This window comes from Eurosta solidaginis, chromosome 3 (genome assembly GCF_040869045.1).
Source record: "Eurosta solidaginis isolate ZX-2024a chromosome 3, ASM4086904v1, whole genome shotgun sequence".
Lineage (NCBI taxonomy): Eukaryota > Metazoa > Arthropoda > Insecta > Diptera > Tephritidae > Eurosta > Eurosta solidaginis.
The window spans coordinates 80,418,980-80,444,262 of NC_090321.1; the positions used below are offsets into that span (position 1 = coordinate 80,418,980).

Consider the following 25,283-nt stretch of genomic DNA (forward strand, 5'->3'; position numbering starts at 1 on the left):
AGTTTGAAGAAAAATTCGAGGCAGAGGTGGATGCGTTGAGAGGTCGTATACAGGAATTGCAACTTAATCGGCCGGCTGCTTCAGCGAGTAATACAAAGGTAAAAACCCCATCTTTTGACGGTTCTGTTCCTTTCCAGGTCTTCAAGCTTCAGTTTGAGAAGATCGCAGCAGTGAACAACTGGAATGCGGAAGATAAAGTTGCTGCATTGTTCGTGGCATTGAAGTGGCCAGCAGCGGAAATCCTACAGACGATTCCCGAAGGAGAGCGGAACAATTATGAAGCATTGATGGCTGCTGTAGAACGACGTTATGGAAGCGAGCATAGAAAACAGATATTCCAAATTGAGTTGCAAAACCGCTACCAAAAAGCAAATGAGACATTGCAGGAGTTTGCTTCAGATGTTGAAAGGTTGGCTCATCTCGCAAATGCGGACGCACCCGTGGAATACACCGAGAGGGTAAAAATCCAGAGTTTTATAAATGGCATACGAGACGTGGAAACGAAGCGAGCTACATACGCGAACCCAAAACTGAAATTTGCTGAAACGGTATCACATGCATTGACCCAGGAAACTGCCTCCCTATTAAGTAAACCAGCATATAAGGCTCATCGTGTAGAAGTAGAAAGGCCAGAATGGGTAGACACAATTCTGGAAGCACTGAAGGGATCACAACAGAAAAATGCCGGAGTTATTAAATGTTTCAAGTGCGGCAACCCAGGTCATATTGCACGACATTGCAGCACCGGTCCCAATAGCTCCAACAATGTGGGTGGCCGTAAACGCGGAGCTGAAGGAGATGAGCAAATCTCCAAGTCCACTCAATCGTTAAACTAAAGCGAGTCAGCCGCAAGGGGCGACAGCTGGCTCCCTCAATTGAATGCCCCATAATCTCTATCTCACAAATTGGAAGAAGGTCAAACAATCTTACTGTCGGAGGACATGTGGATGGAAAGGAACGTTTACTGACTGTAGATACGGGGGCATCTCATTCCTTAATTCGATCTGATTTGGTCTACTGGAGAGTAAAGTCATTACCTGGAGCAAGGTTGCGTACGGTCACAGGCGAGTATAATCAAGTCCAAGGCGAAGTGGTATGTGAGGTATTAATTGCGAAAGTCATGGTTCTACACAAATTCGTTGTGGCGGAGATCGTTGATGAAGTCATATTGGGAGTGGACTTCTTGGTTGACCATGACGTCAGGATCGATATGCGGAGAAAAATTATGCGCTATAAGAACCAGGACATACCACTTAACTTTAGTCTGGAAAAAGGGTTCAGCAGTAATCGGGTACTGGTGGAAAAGACTCGACAAAGACCACGAAAGTCAGAGGCAAAAGTTGATAGATCGAATGGGCCAAATAAATCAAAATCAAAAGTACCTGCGAGAGAAACACTGGCATTGACAAAACCTAAAAGACGCAGGAAAACGAAGCAACGAATTTCCGAGAAAGAATGCGAGGGTAGTTTCAAGCCGAAGCACACTACTGTTGTGAAATGTGGGAACGATACCGATTATGCAAAGCAAATCCGTCCAGCGCAAGCTCTACGAAGTGGTTCATTGACCAAACAACAGAGTGTGAAAGAACGGCCCAGGGTAACGAGTAGTAAGATGAAACACTGGCATGACAAGAACTTTAATTCGGAAGGTTTCTTGGCGGGAGATTTGGTACTGTTAAACAACCCTCACCGGCGAAAAGGTGTTCCAGCCAAATTTCGGTGCAGTTGGGAAGGCCCGTACAAAGTTGTGAAGAAGATCAGTGATACCATCTACCGCATACAAACCACTGGGAAACCACGGATTAGAAGAGTGGTACATTTGGAGATGCTAGCGGCAGTTAGATCGGGAGATTTGTCTGATCGGGACGATCAGACTTAGGTGGAGGGCAGTGTCACGGATATTAGCATCACTAAACTATACCATCACTAAGGCGATGCTAAAGCCATGCCAAGCAGTATTTACGTCAATAATCAAATCATGTATACACATATATAAGGCAGCCGAAAGAGATGTCACACACATATGCATTTACTTATACGCCTATGTGTGTGCGAGAGACTAAACTACAAACTCACATACATCTGAGAGACGCTGAAAAGTAGAAAATTGTAAACAAGTAGAAACTATATGAGAACTATAAACACTCGAAATAGTTGGTAAGTTCTGGAAATCGAAGAGCCTAGAAGTATGCAGCGTAAACTATAAAAGCGGGGCAGGCGAGTAAGAAGTAATTCAGTTTGATTTGAGTTGTCAAGCAGTTTGATTAAGACGATATCTAGCGAGCAATAGCAGTGTTATTTTGAATAGTAGAGTTTCATTGAGCTATCAATCAGTGTGGTTATTAAGCAAGCTATTCGTTGCACAGTTTGTTATTGTGAAGTACTTTAATAAAGGCCATTTTGCATTACTACAAATTGGAGTTATTTATTCAACAGTTTAGTGATTCGAACTTAGCAGAGGATTGCAAATAAGAGGATTTGCAAGCAAATTCGTTACAATATAAACAATAGGTACACCATTATGTAAAGAGTAAGTCAATGGAAGCCTTGAATGTATCTCTGGACGCAGAAAAATCAATATTTAATCTAGTAGAGAGCTTATTTAATTCTGTAAGGGCGCGGTAACTTAGGCTAAAATTAAAGTAATTTGCTCTACAGGAACTCAAAAAGGCAAGAATGCGCGCAGATTTTTTTGCGCACATTACACGATATTTTCGCAAGAAGAGTCCCACAGTCCAAAGAGCCCACAATTAAGTCGTACACAAACATAACCAAGTGCACCGTTCTCCTCGCTTCAAGTGATTGCAGATTTATCAATTGACAACGAGAAGAATGAGAAGGCAGCGGGTTATCAAAATGTATGGAGTTCAAAGCAAAACGGACAAACTTAATTTAAACTCTTTCTATTCTGGCCGAATGATTGCTGTAGATGGTGTTCCAGATATTGGAAGCAAATTCCAGTTTGGAGCGCACTAACGATATATATAGGGCTTTCTTAGTATACAGATCTTTAAAGTCCCTTGCATATCTGCGAATAAAAGCAAGGTTCCTGTAAGCCATTGGGAGCACATAACATATGTGATTGGTGAATGTGAAATTTGAGTCAAAGACAACGCCTAGATCAACATATTCGTTAATTGACGCCAACTGGATGCCTGAAATAGAGTACAACGAAGAATAGGAGCTCATGGATTTTGAGAAAGACACACTAAAGCATTTTTTAACATTTAAGAAAAGATTATTGGCGCGACACCAATCATCCACATTATTAAGGTCACTTTGCAGAAGGCGGGAATCTGAAGGGGCATTGATTGTACGGAAAAATTTAAGACCACCCGCAAATAGCAGAGAACTGGAGTAGAAGCAGGAACCAATATCATTTATGAAAAGCACAAACAGTAGTGGATCAAGAATACTGCCCTGAGGTACTCCACGGTTTTATTTAGCTTGACTTAATTACAGTTTAATGCTGGTTCCCATATAAACGAAATGCTTCCCATTCTTGATTTTATACCCCCAGCAGGAGGTCTTTAGAACTTTAGACTTCGTCTTGTCCGCATTTACGGCAAGACCACTGTTGATGCTTCCCAATCCTTACGGAGCTGGGGGTTGTTGTTGTAGCAGTGCTTCGCCCCATCCAATAGGTGCTAGAGGCGTTGGTTCAAAATTACAGTCAAAGAGATGGTTGGTGTCATGTGGGGACACATTGCAAGCGGGGCATACATGTTGTATGTCGGGGTTGATTCTGAATAGGTAACGAGTTTGGCCTGTTACAGTATCCAGAACGAAGTAGAGCTAGAGTGACTAGCGTTTCCCTGGGAAGTATGCGTTCCTCTTCCGCAAGTTTTGGGTACTGTTATTTGAGTACTGGATTCACCGGGCAATTTCTGGCATAAAGGTCCGACGCCTGTTTGTGGAGTTCACTGAGGACCTGCTTGTGTTTTTTTGCTTCATACGATACCTTCCCCGAGCAAGAGAATATGGAGCAGTCCCGCTGCAAGGAGCTGCTGGGAGGATGAAAATTTGTGGGAGGGATGCAACAAATTAAATGGGGTTACACTGAAATGGCAGTCCTTGGCCGGGAAAAATCCCGAGTCGCTCCGGTACATAGAACTGACGGCCTTGGGAAGCGATTTTTTACTCTTCTTTCAATTTTGTTAAGCACGTTAACTTACCGAAGGCTTATGTTAATTTAGCTTTTTTAAGGCGGTACGCGAAGTACTTTAAGGACCCATATACTAGGAAAATTTTGTATGTTTTTGTTGTTGTAGCGATGTTGATGGTTCTTTGCCGGATGCAGATCCGGTACGTTCCGGTACCAAGCACCATAAAGATACTAGTCCGACCATCGTGGGAACGATTTGGTATGACCACATGAAACCTTCTATGCCATAACGCATTCCCACCCCCTAGAGCCATCATGAGTTCGGGGTCGCCAAAGCCTCTTCTGTTAATCAAACAGGATTCGCAACGGCTAGGTTAGGTTGACAATTGGGTTGGAGAAGCTATATATTGCGCTGGCAACCCCTTGAATCAATTTGGTATTTTAGTCGCCTCTTACGACAGGCATACCTACCGCTGGTATATTCTAAGCCCCCTAGCCCGCTGGGGAGAAAATTGTGTATAATTCTTTAGTGAAATCTAAGTTAGAGTATGGAAAAGGTTCAACCTCAATTCATTCGATTTGCTCTTCAATTTGATAATCCGTTCTTTCGCTATATTGCTAGGTGCAAGCTTATCCACATTTTGCTGCTCGAAGTCAGACTTTCTGTTCAAAACTTAACGTTTATTTTCGACATTATCGCTGGGGAAATTATGGATATTAAATGAAACTCTTTTCCGAGATATAGACGAAAAAGAGACGACGAAAGGCATGAGTAAGTACTTTTGCATTGGGTTGAGTTCAGTGCAATGTTCTAATTAATACAATAATTAAACTGACGCAATATAACTCAGAGGAGACTTAGGCGGATCTTATCTTCTAATTTGCGGCGTACTTTTCATTTCGCATAGGCTTTGAAAATTTTATCCAAATTTCATAAAGCAGTACAGCGCCCACGCGCAAAATTAACGATTTTCAATCGTGAGTTACCCAATTATATCGACCCAGGCAGCTTATAATTTCGAGGGCGGCATCTCTGGTCGAACGTTTTAAGGTTCCCTTAGTCTCTTATAGGCTACGTAGCTCGGCAGCATAGAGGAGCATCTAGGAAAGTGACGTCGACGAAGGCAGAAAGGCGGCCTGTCACCTCCCAGTTGAAAAGATTGGCCACATCCCTTAATTGTGGTAATCTAAATTGCTTCTAATGAAATCTAAAGTGTGGCTCAAAGGCTAAAGTTGTGTCTTATAGTGGGAGATGATATTTCCTCAAAAAGACGGATAACCCCCCAAGGCAAAAAGAAGATGGCACAGTCTTATAAGTTTTGTGTTGGAACACGGTGAACACGGAGGTCCGCAGCTTATGGTCTTGTCTCACACGAATGCTCGTGCTAGGAACTAAACTAGGTCTTAAAGACCGTGAATAAATAAAAAAAAAGGGGGAGAGGTGCGAAAAAAAACCTATTTAGGAATATTTCGACTACACTGGCCACAAACATTCAACTGTGTGCAATATACCTGGCGAATCAGGATATTGCACTGAAAAAGCCGTCCATTCCTTTCATTTGATAGCTATATCATAAAAACACATGCGATCCACATTTTTCCTTACATTTGTTCATTTATGTAGCAATAAAATTTAATATGTATTGAATCTCTATTAAGCGGCTGTCAATTGACATCCAATCAAATACTCCCCGGGTCCATACTTCGAGTCTTAAAACTCTGTATATATGTATTCTGAACTGTAAGTCGGCCATACTCGGTACAAAGGTGAAAGTGCATTGAAAAAATTATATACTGATAACTTAATTAAATAATATCGGGCCGGGGTTTCAGTACGAGTTTAAACTCCAGTTAAAGTTGACTAAAGTTTTACTCTGCCATTTCGGCCGCTGAGATGAGCAGCAGAGTGCTCAGGTTAAACTGAACAAGTGAAGGTGTCTAAGTTCGGGTGTTCGAACATTATATACTCAGCGTGAGCTTCAATTGTACATTTCATTTCAGATAACCCGTGTTTCTACATAACACGTGGCACCGCCCGTTTAAAAAAAATGTCTCCCCATTTCCTCTTACAATAAAACTTGATAAGTGAAATATCATTGATTCAAAACTTTTTTTACTAAGTTATAGCTTATTGTTCTAGTTTACGACCTTTTTATTTAAACTTGTTTTATATCTAAGTTGCCGTGGTCTTTAACCGATCCCGTCCATTTTTACTAGAAATATTTTCTGCTATAAGGAAAATTTGTGTACACAATTTCATTTCATTTCATTTCATTTTTTTATACTCAGTTGAGCAGAGCTCACAGAGTATATTAAGTTTGATTGGATAACGGTTGGTTGTACATATATAAAGGAATCGAGATAGATATAGACTTCCATATATAAAAATAATCAGGATCGAAAAAAAATTTGATTGAGCCATGTCCGTCCGTCCGTTAACACGATAACTTGAGTAAATTTTGAGGTATCTTGATGAAATTTGGTATGTGGGTTCCTGAACACTCATCTCAGATCGCTATTTAAAATGAACGATATCGGACTATAACCACGCCCACTTTTTCGATATCGAAAATTTCGAAAAACCGAAAAAGTGCGATAATTCATTACAAAAGACAGATAAAGCGACGAAACTTGGTAGATGGGTTGACGTTATGACGCAGAATAGAAAATTAGAAAGATTTTGGACAATGGGCGTGGCACCGCCCACTTTTACAAGAAGGTAATTTAAAAGTTTTGCAAGCTGTAATTTGGCAGTCGTTGAAGATATCATGATGAAATTTGGCAGGAACGTTACTACTATTACTGTATATGTGCTAAATAAAAATTAGCAAAATTGGATGAAGAACACGCCCACTTTTTAAAAAAAAATTTTTTTTAATTCAAATTTTAACAAAAAATTTAATATCTTTACTGTATATAAGTAAATTAAGTCAAAATTCAACTCCAATAATGATAAGATGCAACAAAATACAAAAATAAAAGAAAATTTCAAAATGGGCGTGGCTCCGCCCATTTTCATTTAGTTTGTCTAGAATACTTTTATTGCCATAAGTCGAACAAAAATTTACCAATCCTTCTCAAATTTGGTAGGAGCATAGATTCTATGACGGTAACTGTTCTCTGTGAAAATGGGCGAAATCGGTGGAAGCCACGCCCAGTTTTTATACACAGTCCACCGTCTGTCCTTCCGCTCGGTCGTTAACACAATAACTTGAGCAAAATCCGATATATCTTTACTAAACTTAGCCCACGTACTTACCTGAACTCACTTTTTCTTGGTATAAAAAATGGGCGAAATCTGACCATAACCACGCCCACTTTATCGATATCGAAAATTACGAAAAATGAAAAAAATGCCATAATTCTATACCAAATACGAAAAAAGGGATGAAACATGGTAACTGGATTGGTTTATTGACGCAAAATATAACTTTGGAAAAAACTTTGTAAAATGGGTGTGACACCTACCATATTAAGTAGAAGAAAATGAAAAAGTTCTACAAGGCGAAATCAACAGCCCTTGGAATCTTGGCAGGAATACTGTTAGTGGTATTGCATATATAAATAAATTAGCAGTACCCGACAGATGATTTTCTGGATCACCTGGTCCACATTTTGGTCGATATCGCGAGAACGCCTTCACATATACATCTAAGGGCCACTCGCTTTTAAAACCCTCATTAATACCTTTAATTTGATATCCATATCGTACAAAAACATACCAGAGTCACCCCTGTCCCACCCTAATGGCGATATCTCGAAAAGGCGTCTACCTATAGACCTAATGCCCACTCCCTCTTAAAATGCTCAGTAACACCTTTCGTTTGATACCCATATCGTACAAACATTCTAGAGTCACCCCTGGCCCACCCTAATGGCGATATCTCGAAAAGGCGTCCACCTATAGACCTAGTGTCCACTCCCTCTTAAAATGCTCAGTAACACCTTTCGTTTGATACCCATATCGTACAAACATTCTAGAGTCACCACTGGCCCACCCTAATGGCGATATCTCGAAAAGGCGTCCACCTATAGACCTAATGCCCACTCCCTCTTAAAATGCTCAGTAACACCTTTCGTTTGATACCCATATCGTACAAACATTCTAGAGTCACACCTGGCCCACCCTAATGGCGATATTTCGAAAAGGCGTCCACCTATAGAACTAAGGATTACTCCCTTTTAAAATACTCATTACCACCTTTCATTTGATACCCATATCGTACAAACACATTCTAGAGTCACCCTGGCCCACCCTAATGGCGATATCTCGAAAATGCGTCCACCTATAGACCTAATGCCCACTCCCTCTTAAAATGCTCAGTAACACCTTTCGTTTGATACCCATATCGTACAAACATTCTAGAGTCACCCTTGGTCCACCTTTATGGCGATATCTCGAAAAGGCGTCCACCTATAGAACTAAGGATTACTCCCTTTTAAAATACTCCTTACCGCCTTTCATTTGATACCCATATCGTACAAACACATTCTAGAGTCACCCCTGGCCCACCCTAATGGCGATATCTCGAAAGGGCGTCCACCTATAGACCTAATGCCCACTCCCTCTTAAAATGCTCAGTAACACCTTTCGTTTGATACCCATATCGTACAAACATTCTAGAGTCACCCCTGGCCCACCCTAATGGCGATATCTCGAAAGGGCGTCCACCTATAGACCTAATGCCCACTCCCTCTTAAAATGCTCAGTAACACCTTTCGTTTGATGCACATATCGTACAAACACATTCTAGAGTCACCCCTGGCCCACCCTAATGACGATATCTCGAAAAGGCGTCCACCTATAGACCTCATGCCCACTCCCTATTAAAATGCTCAGTAACACCTTTCGTTTGATACCCATACCGTACAAACATTCTAGAGTCACCCCTGACCCACCCTAATGGCGATATCTCGAAAAGGCGTCCACCTATAGACCTAATGCCCACTCCCTCTTAAAATGCTCAGTAACACCTTTCATTTGATTACCATATCGTACAAACACATTCTAGAGACACCCCTGGTCCACCTTTATGGCGATATCTCGAAACGGCGTCCACCTATGGAACTAAGGATCACTCCTTTTCAAAATACTCATTAACAGCTTTCATTTGATACCCATATCGTACAAACATATTCTAGAGTCACCCCTGGTCCACCTTTATGGCGATTTCTCGAAAAGGCGTTCACCTATAGAACTAAAGCCCATTCCCTTTTAAAGTACTCATTACCACCTTTCATTTGATACCCATATCGTACAAACACATTATAGAATCACCCCTGGTCCACCTTAATGGGGACATCTCGAAAAGGCGTCCACCGATAGACCTAAGGCCCACTCCCTCTTAAAATGCTCAGTAACACCTTTCATTTGATACCCATATCGTACAAACAAATTCTAGAGTCAGCCCTGGTCCACCTTTATGGCGATATCCCTAAATGGCGTTCATCCATAGAACTATGGCCTACTCTATCTTAAAATACTCTTTAATACCTTTCATTTGATACACATGTTATACAACCACATTCCAGGGTTACCCCAGATTGATTTTCCTTATTTTGTCTCCATAGCTCTCAACTGAGTATGTTATGTTCGGTTACACCCGAACTTAGCCTTCCTTACTTGTTATTTTATCATTTCATTTATTTAATTTTAGTGTTTTCCAATTTAATGTTATAATTCAATTTAGAAAGTAAAATTCTATTGACACAAAGCTCTTTTTCGCTAAGATATAGCTTATTATTTTCGTCTACGATCCTTTCAAAAATCTTTTATATAAAAGTGGGCGTGGCCTTTAACCGATCTAGTCCACTTTTCCTAGAAATATTTCCTGCTATAGGGAAAATTTGTGTACCCAATTTTATTACGATCGGTTAATTTTTCTTCGAGTTATGGCTCCCGAAACATAGAAAATTGCTTAGTCATAAAAGGGGCGGTGCCACGCCCATTTTTTTAAATTTGAAGTTTTTCCTATTTATTGTTATAAATCCACTAGGGAAATGAAATACCATTGATATAAAGTTCTTTTTTGAAAAAGATATAGCATATTTTATTCGTCCACGACCCTTTTAAAATTCTTTTATATAAAAGTTGGCGTGGTCCTTAACCGATTTCGTAAATTTTTCTTCAAAGTGTAAAGTGGCATGCTGATGCCACTCAACTTTGGGCTCGCAGCCACACGCACACACACACACACGACAATAAAAATATATTCTTTTCTTTGTTTAATTTAATGGTTAATTTTATTTGGTTTATGTTTGTTTTATTTAGTTTTTAATTTCCAATATATGTGAAGTTTTCGTTTGTTTATTTATATAACTATTATTAAACTTGTACCCGTTAACATAACAGTTTCAGTCTTTTAGTTTCTGTTCAAAACTTTTATTTCTTTTACGTTTCATTTTTCGCGTGTTCGTGTCGTGCCGGCTCAATCCAAACTCAAACTGTAGAAAAAATACTGACGCCTCAAAGCAACTTTGCCGGTATGCAAAAACGCTTAACGGGAAAATCTTATGATGCGATGGCGTGATAGAGTCGACTAACGGAGGATTCAGCCAATCAGAATTCTCCGTCATTCGACTCTCTCACCCAGTAATGCCAAGTGCATACATGCATGGCTGCATCTTTTTTTATTAGAGGGGGAGTTGCCAGATTTAAATGCAGTAACCCAATTTGACACTACATCATCCCCCTTTAGAAAAGAAGAATTTGGCAAGGTGATCAGTCTTGCCACATTCTTCTTTAGGCTTTACTAGGATTAAAGATTTAAATTTATAAGAAAATTAAATATGTAAAAAAATAATGTTTTTAGTTTGAAGTGAGCCGTTACTATTTTTTTTAAATGTATGCTTATTATTAAATTGAGTAAAATATATATTTATTAAGTATTACAATTTAACATATAAATATTGTACATTAGGCCGTATTAAAAATTAACATTAACAGGTTGTTTAGTTTGGCCTTCATTGGCGTGTTCTTAAAGTAGGTTTATATTTAAAGATTATTTTCGGCTATCAATTTAATTAATTTTTTGTATACGATTTTTGTGTACAATTTTTTCAATTTTATTAGTTTCATCAAAAATTTTTACATTTGGTCCATCGATATTCTTTATTATGTAGGGACCTTGATATATATTTCTATGTTTATTTCTCGGTTCTGTTTCCACTAAAACCCTATCATTAATTTTAATTTCTAAAGGCTTAGCAGTTTTATCGTATAATTCTTTATTTCTAATTTTATGTTTATTAATCAAATTTCTTGCCATTTTATGAGATTTTTGCATTCTATATTTTAGTTCTTTTGTATAATTTTCTACATTATAGATCGGATCGATTTGTTCCTTTTGTAATTCATGTGGCATTGTAGATTTTCTGCCAAATATTAATTCGAAAGGAGTAAATTTATTATCAAAAACCGAACTACTTGTAGTATTATGTAAAAATGTAAAATACTTCAAATACGTATCCCAATCTGAATACGTTTCATCTAGATATGCACGTAAATATTCGTTAAAGACTCTATGGTTTCTTTCAACAGTACCAACAGTTTCGTGGTGATAAGCTGTTGAGAAATCATGATTAATTTTTAAAAGTTTTGTTAATTCGGAGAATAATTCATTTTTGTATTCCGTCCCTAAATCGGATCTAATGGCTCTCATTGTACCATATGTTAGTATAAAGGTTTCAAAAATAGCACATGCGATAGTTTTTGCTGATTTATCTGGTACAGCTACTGTTACCAGGTATTTAGAAAAGTCACAAATCATAGTAACAGCGAACTTGTTACCATAGTTTGATTCTGGAAGTGGACCTATTGTATCGATAATCACTATGTCAAATGGTTTACAGGGTGTTGGAGTAAGGACAAGATTTTCTTTTGTTTTTGGTCTCACTTTATTTAAAAGACATTTATTGCAATTTTTCACAAATTTCGCTATATCACGTGTCATGTTTTTCCAGTAATATTTAGTTCTTAATTTGGCATATAACCTTTTTGTTCCGTAATGGCCTCCTAACAGTGGATCTTCGTGATAAATTGTCATAAGTTTTTGTTTCTGTTCATTGTCTGTTACGGTCTCTACAGGGTCCGTCAATATTATTTGTAATGATTTTAAAATTTCATTTCCGCGGATTTTAAAATTCGTAATTGAAAAATTATTGAAAAATAAATCATTTTTTGGCCATTCTAATTGTTTAATATTGTGATTGTCGGCTGCTTTTTCCAGCCTCGAAAGTAACTCATCTAAATTCGTTATTTCGTTAGCAGTCACGATATTAAGTAAATTATATTTTTTATGTTTTAAATGCGCATAAATTTGTAAATTGGAGATCTCCTTATGTTTATTATATTGTATTGTTGATTTTACTCGCGGTATCTTTTTTGAAAAATCGTATGAAAATTTATCATAAACTTGTACTTTATTATCGTTAGAGGTCGTATCATTTAAACTTATTTTTTCATTTTGTAATTCTTGTTGTTTAGTTTGTGATCGCGTTTTAACGGCTAAAACGTGTTTTGTCGAATCTTTAATCTCGTCTATACTTATACGCGAAAGAGCATCAGCCACAACATTCGATTTTCCTTTGATATATTCAATTGTAAAATTGTATTCTGATAAATCTAATCTGATTCTAGAGAGTTTCGAGGAAGGATCTTTCATATTGAATAGATAAACTAATGGTCTATGGTCTGATTTTACCGTGAAATGTGTACCGTAGACATACGGCCGAAAATGTTTTATAGCAAAATGTATTGCTAAAAGTTCTAATTCTATGATTGCCTTTTTCTGTTCGGCTTTATTGAAAGATTTTGATGCAAAGCAAATCGGTAAGTCATTATCTCCATGCTTTTGGCTTAATATAGCGCCACAACCACTCTTAGATGCATCTACAGTGATAATAAATTCTTTTGAAAAATCAGGGTATTGTAATAATTGAGGAGACATTAATGATAATCTTAATTTTTCGAAAGCATTTTCGCAAGCATCATCCCAAACAAATTCAACTTTTTTTCGATTTAGACGATTTAAAGGGGCTGCCAGTGACGCAAAGTTAGGTATAAAACGCCTATAATAATTTGCAAATGCAACGAATCGCCTAACAGCGTCTTTGTCTTTTGGCTTATTGTATTTTTTAATTGCGTCTATTTTTGAGTCATCTGGCAGCAGGCCTTTGGAGGTGCATTTATGGCCTAAAAAAGTTACTTCAGAACGAAGGAAATTGCATTTGTTGGGATTTAACTTTAAATTGAATTTTCTACAGGTTTCGAAAACTTTTTCTAAATTTTTGAGGTGATGTGTCTCGCTACATCCGATGACGATAACATCGTCAATGTACATAAAAGCTTGATTTGGCGAAATGCCTGAAAATGCTAATGACATCATACGTGAAAAAGAGTTTGGTGCTATATTTAAACCGAAAGGTAAAACTTTCCAACGAAAAGCTCCTCGATCTGTACTGAAAGATGTAATGTCTCTAGAATTAACATGAAGTGGTATTTGGTGAAAACCAGAAAAAAGATCTAAAGTCGAAAAATATTTGGCTCTGCCAAGATTGTCGAGTATGTCGTCTACGCGTGCCAACGGAAATTTGTCTGCGATAAGCTTTTTGTTGACTGCTCTGAAATCAACGCACATACGGTAAGACTTTTGGCCTGTAGGATCCTTTTTCGGCACCAAAATTAAAGGGCTGTTATAATTAGAAAAGCTGGGTTCTATTAAATCATTTCGCATTAAATCTTCGACTTGTTTATTAATTTCTTCAGGTTGTGTATATGGTAAACGATAATTTTTTATATAGACTGGATTTTTATCAGTTAAACGTAGCTTTTGTTCGTAAAAGTTATTTAAAGTCATACGATCAGTTTTTAAAGCGAATACATCGGCATATTTTAAGCATAAATCTAGTAATTGTTTTTGAGCATAACCCGGCATTTGATTTTTCAAAATTTTCTTTAATTCCTCTAAGCGTTTTTGATCTTTTGAAGTTTCATTGATTTTGTAGACATTGTAGTTGGTGACATCTTCCGTTACGATATTGCAATTGTTGACATGTTTTACTTCGTCAGTAATATTTAAAATTTTTATAACTGGATTATTTGTGTCAACAATGCACTTTGCCGTAAAAACACCATTACAGATTTCTTGCGAGTCTACAAAAACAGGATTATCGCATTTTGGTAATTTAAATAACCGATAAACTTCACATCTCGGAGGAATAACTAAAGAATCGTTACTTGTGCCGTGTAAAATTGGTATATTTGCGTTATCTAATCCGGTATTAATGGTTATACTATCGCTTGCGTAATTAATAATGCATTTATTAAATTTTAAAAAGTCTTTGCCGAGTATTCCGTCTGAAGGTATATTGAAATCGTCGTTAACTACATGTAAAGTATGCGGTATTAAGGATTTATATGCAATTAAGTTGGTTTTTAAGGTTCCTAAAGTTGAAATTGTTTCAGGCGTTACGCCTGTTATGTTTGTTATTTCGTTAGTATTAAAGTTACAATTTTGATATAAACTTGAAATTTTGATTAAAGAAATATCTGCTTGTGAATCTACTAGAAAAGTACATGGTTTGTAGGAATCGCTACATTGAAGTTCAATAAAATCTGAATAATTAAGGTTCAAGCAGTAGATGGATTTTAATATTTTTGAAGAAGATTCGTTTAATTGTCTAAATCGTGATTCCGATCCCCCAGTGTTCGCTCCTGAGGGTCGTTCACGTTTAAAGCGCGTACATTGGCATTACTTCGTGAATTTGAACGTCTATTATTATTAGCCAGATCGTTACTACTACTAGGCTGATTGTTTCTATTAGTGCTATATCTGTCATTATTACCTCTATTAGAATTATTGTACCCGTAATTATTATTGTTGTAATTATTTCTATTTTTATTGTTGAATCTCGCATTTGGATTGTTGTACCTATTATTGAAGTTATTACCTCTATAATTTCCTCGAAAACCTGTTTGCCAATTACCACGAGTACGGAATGCTAGTACTTGTCTTTCTTTTACCTCATTATTACGTTCGACTATCATTTTTGCAACTACGTCTTTTGAATCACTGAAGGTAGTTGAAGCCAGGATGGATTTGACCAATTCTGAACGAGTGTTCAACCTGCACACATTCACTGTTTGCTCTACGGCCATTTCATGTGCCTTGGCTTGTGTCATACCTTCAATAATCAAAGAACGTTCCAATGCGTCGGATAGTTCTTCAACGCGCTTAGCAAAGTCTGAGTAGTTATTATTGATGACATGTAAAGACGCGATTTTACCAGAAACAACTTTCGAGTTGTCGGGTTTTATTCTATTTCTCAAGGCAGTCTTTATGTCATCGACTGAATTTATTACGGTTGGTAATGCTTCGCGTGCTTTTCCCTCAAGTTTGGATTTCAAAAATGCAATAAAAGTACTATTTAAATTTTCATCTGAGAAGATTTCAATTAATTTTATTTTGTCGATAAAAGATTCTAATGCCAGTGGATCGCCGCTGTAGTTGTCCCTAATAATTGAGGCGCAACTGGTAATGAACACCTTTTTCTGTTCTGAGGTTGCCATGATTGAAATATTGTTATTCGATTGTAAATCTGAAGAATTATTTGTTGAAGGCAAATTGGAAGAATTTGAAGTAGAGTGAGAATCGGAAAAGTCAGTTCCTGACTGAAAATTTGAAGTATTATTTTCTGCGATATCTGAGTCATTAAATCCTAAAAAATCTTCTTGACGAGCTAGTGAACACCTTCCTTTAGGGCTTGATTTATCGCTGGAATTGCCCTCAGAATCGGACATGTGTTTGAAACAGGGTAATTTTATTGAAAATTATTTTAAGAGAAAAAATTTTGTAAATCAGGTAAATATTTTGTAAATATTATTTGAAAATCCTGTTAATATTTGTCGCGTTTGGTATGAATTTTATAAAATGGTAAGTCTGGTTAAGAAAATTATATAATTTGTTTTTTTTTTTTGAAAACAAAGGAACATCCGGTCTGCGGATTTTCTCTAAATTATAGGCTAGAGAAATGCCTACCCCCCTTCCGTGCCGAACTTAGTCGGACTTACCGACTGTCCCCCACTAGGTTAGCCCCGCTAGCTAACCAATGGACAGGCTGTCCTAAAAAGGACACTTGGTCTGTGGTTTCTCGCCCCCCAGAATGGGCTTTGCAAAAGGAAATAGGCAAGCGTGTTCCGGTTTTCTTTTATTTTGTGAAAACCGAAACAGGCTGGTATATTTTTTTTTTGGACTATTGGAAAAAATATAAAAAACCGCACTTGTTTTCACAAGCCTAACCAAAATTTTTCCGAATATACGGCGATGTTTACGACCACATCGCTTTATATTGAAGGTATGAAAAGTATAACGTATATTATATCACGGACGCACCGCTTTTAATAAAATTTCCAAAATGTTTCTATAATTCCTATAGCAATCGAACGAAATGAATGAAAATATTTTATTGTTTCCAAGTTAAATTCAATTTTGTATATGAAGGCAAAAATTTCATTTCCTGGCATGTCAGAGGACGATTTTATTATAAAAATAATAAATTTTTGATTTAAAGAGGCTTAGAAACGGATTTGCTGTGATAAATTCAATATTATTTTAATTTTTCTCAAAACCATTTCGTAGGCGTTTCTAAATGACTTATAAACAAAAATTCACGGTTTTATAAGCTTAATGCAATTTCCATATTATTATAACCACTAAATTTCAAATATTTCCGAAAAGTAACTGGTTTAAATATTGCCAAAACACTAAAGTTTCAAGTAAATTTGCAACGCAAATCAATAGCTGAATATTTGTATCGTTAGGGCATTTGAAATTTATTAGTAGGCACCTTAAAATATATAGTTGTTTATTGCTATGATCGGCCTTATGGCAAAACGCAAAACTCGAAATTTAAAATTTAGTTTACTTTGAATTATTATTCAAATTTTAATCAATGTTAGTAGAAATATATGTAAGAATAATTAGAAATAGAAATAAATGGTTACATACATACATTTACGGCAGTTACCCCTTTCTGCTGCCGTTCTGGTACTGCTTTTTCATGGTGCTGCACTGCTGCCAATATACCCTCCGCTGCTGCTTTTTTGTTGGAGATGCCTCTGTCGGCGTTTGCTATCCCGGACTTTCTCTGCTGATAAAGTTGATTTCACGGCTTTAGCGCCATTATTTATTCGCCGTTATATTAAATTGTTTCTGGCGTGATTATGTGCCGTTAACCATGCGATTGGCTTTAGCGCTTTTGTTAGCTGTACACACCAGCATATATGTATATGTATATAAGCCAAAACTGCCGTGGCTTTATTATATTTAAAAGTTTTACGAAAATTTGTTTGTAGATAATTTGTTAAGTAGTTTGTATAAATTTCGTGATATTTATGACATATTTGCATTTTTTGCGTAGGGTTAAGTTTCCATGTATTTAGTTGAAAATGTCGAAATTTGTTAGGATTTAATATTAAGTAATGTAGTAAATTTTCGTAGTTTGAGTAGAAATTTTGATTTGTTTTCGCCAGTATTTCGGACTTGAACAATTTTTGTAATTTATTGATTTTATGCTTTTGTAGTAATTTTTTGAAAATGGTCCAATAAAGGAGTCCAATGATGAGGCATATACCCACACATTTTGGGTTTCACTCTACGGCACTTCATAGTGTTTTTTTTTTTTTTCAGCACATTTATTACAATCTTCACGCATTTTACATATGTAAAATTTTAGACTGTCCAGTTTTTCCACTATATTACAATCTGCAGATTGTGTCACGGTCGCCATGTAAAGTGGCATGCTGATGCCACTCAACTTTGGGCTCGCAGCCACACGCACACACACACACACGACAATAAAAATATATTCTTTTCTTTGTTTAATTTAATGGTTAATTTTATTTGGTTTATGTTTGTTTTATTTAGTTTTTAATTTCCAATATATGTGAAGTTTTCGTTTGTTTATTTATATAACTATTATTAAACTTGTACCCGTTAACATAACAGTTTCAGTCTTTTAGTTTCTGTTCAAAACTTTTATTTCTTTTACGTTTCATTTTTCGCGTGTTCATGTCGTGCCGGCTCAATCCAAACTCAAACTGTAGAAAAAATACTGACGCCTCAAAGCAACTTTGCCGGTATGCAAAAACGCATAACGGGAAAATCTTATGATGCGATGGCGTGATAGAGTCGACTAACGGAGGATTCAGCCAATCAGAATTCTCCGTCATTCGACTCTCTCACCCAGTAATGCCAAGTGCATACATGCATGGCTGCATCTTTTTTTTATTAGAGGGGGAGTTGCCAGATTTAAATGCAGTAACCCAATTTGACACTACAAAAGCATTCCTTATAGTAAAGGCAACCTCTCTGCCGAATTTTGTTACGATAGGTTTAACAATTTTTGATTTATGTTTAATAATAATATTTGTAAAATTGATTTTATCATAAGTGGGCGGTGCCACACCCATTTTGAAAAATGTTTCCAAATTTTTATCAAGAGTCTTAATATCAGTCCACATGTCAAATTTCAACATTCTAGGTGTATCATTTACTGAATTATCAGGTTTTTTGTGTTTTCCAAAATTTTATATATATAAAAAGTGGGCGTGGTTATCATCCGATTTCGCTCATTTTCAATACCAATCTATTCTGGGTCCAGATAAGCTAGTGTACCAAATTTGGTGAAGATATCTCAATATTTACTCAAGTTATCGTGCTAACGGACGGACGGACGCACATGGCTCAAACAAATTTTTTTTCGGTACTGATGATTTTGATATATGGAAGTCTATATCTATCTCGATTCCTTTATACCTCAGTTTTCGTGGCTGTGTTTATATCAGGCAAGGTAGCGACAAAGCCATGCAGCCCACAAAGATCTCATGTGAAGAGGATCTGGAGCAGTTTTGGTAGCCCTAAGCTTATATATTTGTTTGTTTTTTTTTTTTGTATTCTATTTATTTTTATTTTTGTTATGTGAAGATAGCGCAAATTTTCTGTTCGTATTTGTTTTTACGGTATTTGTGTTTTCAATCATTTAAAGTTGCTTTAGCCCCTACTTCCTCTCCTTTTAGTGTTTGGAAACAATATATATTCGAATAGCATTGAAGACAATAGCATTGCTATGCTAAACATATTATGCAAATGCCAAAAAGGGTTTAATGTTGTTCATTTCAATGCGAATGCAATGAACATCGAAAAAATGGATATTATTAGAGCTGTGTTCGAACCGTCGTGCGTTGAGGTTATTTGCGTATCCGAAACCTGGTTTAGACCTGAAGTCAAGGACGCCCATTTTGACATAAAGGACTACGTACTGTATAGGATGGATAGGAAGGATAAAAAGGGTGATGGTGTAGTTATATATTGTAGAAAGTATCTTAGGAGTCGGTTAATATCAGGTATATCTGATAGCGGTACTGAGCATTTCTTAGTTGAAGTGTCTGGTCCATTGTCAAAAGTTCTTTTATCGTGTGTGTTACCGCCGTCTAAGGTCTAGTTAAGGATGCAGTACTTTACTTTATTTAATTTAACTAATAACGCTATACACATTCATTTAACTAATATACATACACATGGACATACGTATTAAGTCTTTATCCTATTTTCTCCTTTCACGTTATTCTTTATCCATATGTATATACATAAAGTTAATAGCTGTTAATAGGAAACTAAAACGGCAGTAGTCATTTTGTCCTCAGCTGATATTTGAAATTAAAAGCACAGTGTTCTATTAAAAATTTGACTTTTATTTATCCGCTTGGCTACGTGCATAACTGCAACGACGGTAACAGTGTGTTTATAATCCTCATAAATGTTGTAGTGTTAAGGAATACTTTACAATGTTGTCCTCAGTCGCTGTTGATTTTACTGATATTATTATATGTGGATATTTTAATGTAAACCTTTTAACATGTCTGTTCCCACAAGGTTCGGGCAAAATTGCTGTCCTAGTCTTCTCGATTATTTCATTGTGTATGATGAGTCAATTGTTCTAAAGTTTGATCAAATGTCGTTTGTCTCGGACCATGACCTAATTTTCTGTTCGTTTGACATTAAGTTTAATGACAATGATATAGTTTTTAGTCCGCCCCTTTTCCCAGATTACCGAATGCTGAACGTAAATAAGCTATTAAATGACATTGCTCAAATTAACTGGTCGGTTTGTTGGGGTCTAAGCTCGGTACATGAAAAATTAAGATTTTTGAACGGTATCCTGGGATGTCTATACAGCTCATGTTCCGGTACGTGCCTATCAGGGTAAACCCTCTTGCCCTTGGTTCAACAGATCAGTTCGAGCAATGATCATCAAGCGTAATAAAAGATACTCCGTTTGGAAAAGGAACCGCAATGAAACCAATTGGCGGAATACAAGCTTATCCGGAACGAGACCACTGCTATTATAAAGCGAGAGAAGTGTAAATATTTTAGTAAAATGTTGGACACATCATTGCCGAATCATGTTTTGTGGCGTAATTTAAAAAATCTTCGTGTACATGTGACAGTTCTGATTGTTCCCTCTGCCCCGACCTCCTAAATAATGCATTTGTTTGCCGCGTGTTGTTGTTGTTGTAGCAGTGCTTCGCCCCACCTAACACCCGCGACCGATCACAAATTGTCATCAATATCCTCTAACGGGAGTCCAAGGAAACTTGCTGTTTCAACAGGGGTGGACCATAAGGAAAGGGGTGTTAGAGGCGTTGGTTCCACATTACAATTAAAGAGATGGTTGGTGTCATGTGGGGACACATTGCAAGCGGGGCATACATTTTGGATGTCGGGGTTGATTCTGAATAGGTAAGAGTTTGACCTGTAACAGTATCCAGAACGAAGTTGAGCAAGAGTGATACGAGTTTCTCTGGGGAGTATGCGTTCCTCTTCCTCGAGTTTTGGAGACTTTTCTTTGAGTACTGGATTCACCGGGCTATTCCCGGCATAAAGGTCCGACGCCTGTTTATGGAGTTCACCAAGGATCTGCTTGTGTTTTTTTGCTTCATACGGCTGGGTTCTCAGGTGCCGTATTTCCTCAAAATGCGTACGGAGATGACTCCTTAAGCCCCTAGGCGGTGCTGGTTCATCAATCAGATGTCTGTTGAGATGCTCAGGTTTCTGGGTATTCAACAGGAACTGTTTGGTCAGCATCTCATTTCTCTCCCTGATGGGGAGTATTCTCGCCTCATTATGCAGATGGTGTTCTGGGGACATAAGAAGACAGCCCGTGGCGATTCTGAGAGCAGTATTTTGGCAGGCCTGTAGTTTCTTCCAGTGGGAAGTTTTTAGGCTTGGCGACCATATGGGTGACGCGTAGCACGTAATCGGCTGGCTAATTGCTTTGTGTGTGGTCATGAGCGTTTCTTTATCCAGCAAGGGATTTGAGGATTTTATTACGGCTCTGAATTCTCGGAACAATTGCGGTTGCGTGCGTACCAAAATGTAGATACTGATCAAACGTCACACCCAAGATTTTGGGGTGTAGGACAGTCGGTAGCGTAGTGCCATCGACGTGGATGTTCAATATGGTCGACATTTTTGGGCGTCCATGTTGTAAATAAGGTCGCGGAAGATTTAGTCGGTGACAATGCCAGGTTTCGCGAGGCGAAAAAACTGGAGAGATCAGGGAGATAGCCTTTTATTTTATTGCATAGCTCATCGATCTCTGGGCCTGGGCCTGTGGCCATTATTGTGCAGTCATCGGCGTAGGAAACGATTGTGACTCCTTCCGGTGGTGAAGGTAGCTTAGATATGTAGAAATTAAACAAAAGTGGGGATAGGACACCACCCTGTGGCACCCCTTGTTTAATTCTCCTTGGTTTTGATGTTTCGTTTCTGAATTGCACCGATGCCTGCCGACCACCCAGATAATTTGCGGTCCACCTTTTAAGACATGGGGGAAGGGTAGACCCTTCCAGGTCTTGCAGTAACGAGCCATGGTTGACCGTATCAAAGGCTTTTGATAGGTCTAGCGCTACGAGTACTGTTCTATGGTGGAGGTATTGATTCAAACCGCAATTTATCTGGGTGCTAATGATATTTAGCGCGGAGGTAGTGCTATGGAGTTTTCTGAAGCCATGCTGATGAGGGGCTAGCTGCAAATGTGCTTGGAAATAAGTGAGCAATATGGCTTCAAGCGTCTTTGCCACTGGCGATAGAAGAGATATCGGACGATGTGACTCACCTACGTTAGCTGGTTTCCCAGGCTTTAGTAGCGGGACCAACTTGGTCCTTGGAACCTTCTAACCAAATAATATTACGAGCTTTAACTACTTTAATACTTTTTACACATAGAGCTAAGCTACCTCAGCAGATTGCCACAGATATTGAATGAACTCTTCTTTCTCCCTAGAATTCGTGTCGTTCGCGTTCTAACAGTTCTGTAAGCAGCTGCTCCGATGATTCATGCTCAGTTTGTTCACCAAAACCTCATCATAGATCACGGTATGTATATACAAAGCTCAACTAGATACAATAACTATGGTACTTACTCATGATGTTCTTTTTGCAGGTCACATTCTTTGCCGCATACGCGTTTACCAGGTGGTCCGCGTTCGCCTCCGCCGAAATCGTCGTCGCGTTCCTTACAATATCGTGGAGGTCAGCCACCTCCCGGTGGTCACACCTCGTCTCGTATGAATGCTCGTCCAAATACTCCACCTCCGGTAAATCCGCGTCCCGTAGAAAAATTCCGTGAAGAAAAAAATCGTCGTTTTAGTCATGATCGTAGTTTAGATCGGGCACCAACAGACGGCCGTTTAAAACTTGCACGACCAAGTCGTCGTTCACCATCTGCTGATACGCGTGTTAAGAATCGTCCGCCAGAGCCTCCAGAGCCTCCCACTACTTCAACAGCAGTTGCAGCGTCTAAGAAAAAGAAGAAAGATAGAGAAGTAGGAAATCGAATATTATTTCAATAATTGGAAATGCAATAAAATTGCAATTTGTTTACTTTACTCATAGGTACGTCCGCGTATTAAAGTTGAAGGGGAAAAGCGCAAGAAGCAGCATTCATCATCGGACTCCGATGATTCGGGTGGCTCAGAAAGTGATAGTTCCCTGCCGACGTTTATTGCTGCCACCGGTTTAACACTTTCCGAGCGTTTTGGCAAAATGGCACAATGGAGTATTGACCGCAGTAATATGGAAAATATGCGCATAACTAAAGACTCCACCGGGGGGGCTTTAAAAGTTATGATCGAAGAGGGACTCGGCTCTCCACCGCGTCGTTATTCGTATTCGCCAGCGCCGGCTGGACATTTTCCGGAAGAACTTGCAACCACAGCACCGTCGGGTATGCTGTCTTGGGATGACGTGCGCGTTCGATATGACTATTACAAAAGTCGTGGCTATTTACGCGATTTAGATTTAAAGGTATGTAAGGATGTTATCAAATTTGTTCGGTATTTAACACAATAAAAAAATATTCATTTTATAACAATAACATAATCAGCCCAATTCTAAACCAAAATTCCGTGCGAGTTTTTCCCTTCTCCCATTCCTCGTATTCTAAATAAAAATTCCTTGTGAGTTTTTTCACTTCTCCCTTTCCTCCTATTCTGAACAATGTTCGAAAAAGCGGAAACCGGTTATGGGAGAAAAGTAGGTATTATGAATGTGAGGGAGAGGGAGATTTCTCTGCCATTTCATAGGAGTTTTTTCACTAGTTAAATTAAAGGGAATGCATCAAAATAGTTAAAGGAAATTGGTTATTTTAAGAAAGAACACTTATTTGTACAAATTTGTGCTAAAATATGTATTTACATTCTACCACAATATTCTAACTGTTAACACAACAACAACTACAACCACAATATTCTTTATTTTAAGTCGAAAAGTATATCATAAGCAACGGTAGAGCTTTTGGTATACATATTTGATGCAGCCATCCAGAAATTGGCCAAGGATTTTTTAATAAGGCTTAAATAGATTATGGCATATGACGAAGGACGAATTCAACTCAACTTGGACGCCAGAAAATTGCCTTGCTGAATGAAAGCAGGCAACTCCGGCAGATTTGTGTTATGCGGCCGTCTTCTTCTTATGTTCCGCTGTTGATGTTGCTGTGGCACCAATTCATTACTCATTTCAGTGAATACCACATGAAATGCTATAAATACTGTGCATTGTTTATATTTTATTTCTTAATTTCCAACAAATTTGCAACAATAAATAAACTTTTCAATTTTTTAAACAAAAGAAGAAATGTGCAACGAAATTTCAATTGACAAAACAGCTGACTTCGAAAATTCGAAATTCCTATTCCCCAATTATTGTTCTCCCTAGGAGAACAGAATTGGAGGAATTTTTCCGCGGGAATAAAAAAATCCGCGAGAACAAAATTCCGCGAGAATATTTAGAATTGGTCTGATTATAAATCGGTGTAAAGCTCATAAGAACCAAGTCAAAATTTATATTTGTTTAAACTATCTTTTTATAGGACTACATAAAATGGGAGGAATGGTGGTATAAATACCAAGAATGGTTAAAACAAGAACGCTATTACGAGTATTGGGAACGTCAGCAGATGGCCCGTCGTCGACGTAAGAAGCTACCTATTTCGCATCGCCTAAATTAGCTATACTTATTTTTGTATTCATTCGTTTATCGCAGATTAAGAAGTTATTTTAGAACTTCTAACGTGCACACGCGCATATGCCTAGTTCATCAAAAAGTGATGGTAGCTTGTTAGAATAGAATAAAGTTTCTATTCATTGTGTTGCTACCTGCGCTCTTTCATTAATAATATGGTACATTTAAAATGTATAGAGTCTTAAACAACTACATAAGTAAGTAACTTATAAATATCAATAAATATAAACTTAGAATGTTTTAGGTATATACTTAAATAAATATTTTGAAATTATTAATGTTATAATGATTATGTATTTTTATGTATGATATGAAACCGTGTAATAATCAAAATAAACTAGTAAACAAGTTCACAATAAGTCATGACGTTTAAACAAACAGGTCCTTGGTGAACTCCACAAACAGGCGTCGGACCTTTATGCCGGGAATTGCCCGGTGAATCCAGTACTCAAAGAAAAGTATCCAAAACTCGCGGAAGAGGAACGCATACTCCCCAGGGAAACGCGTGTCACTCTTGCTCAACTTCGTTCTGGATACTGTAACAGGTTAAACTCTTACCTATCCAGAATCAACCCCGACATACAAACACATAC

The 25,283-nt window shown here is 37.7% G+C and overlaps 1 protein-coding gene across 9 annotated transcripts in view; it reads left to right on the forward strand.

Annotated features, from left to right (window-relative positions):
• LOC137244066 (serine/arginine repetitive matrix protein 1) overlaps positions 1 to 25,043 on the forward strand; it is a 46,390-nt gene extending 21,347 nt beyond the window's left edge. For 8 of the 9 annotated variants that reach the window (XM_067772563.1, XM_067772568.1, XM_067772565.1 and 5 more), the window contains 4 exons: positions 22,451 to 22,542; positions 22,610 to 22,991; positions 23,062 to 23,472; positions 24,539 to 25,043. In XM_067772563.1, coding sequence (XP_067628664.1) covers positions 22,451 to 22,542; positions 22,610 to 22,991; positions 23,062 to 23,472; positions 24,539 to 24,676 — 1,023 coding nt within the window. In that variant the 3' untranslated portion in view covers positions 24,677 to 25,043. The remainder of the gene's footprint in view (positions 1 to 22,450; positions 22,543 to 22,609; positions 22,992 to 23,061; positions 23,473 to 24,538) is intronic. The other variant, XM_067772570.1, reaches the window with a different exon arrangement.
• Positions 25,044 to 25,283: the final 240 nt, after the last annotated feature.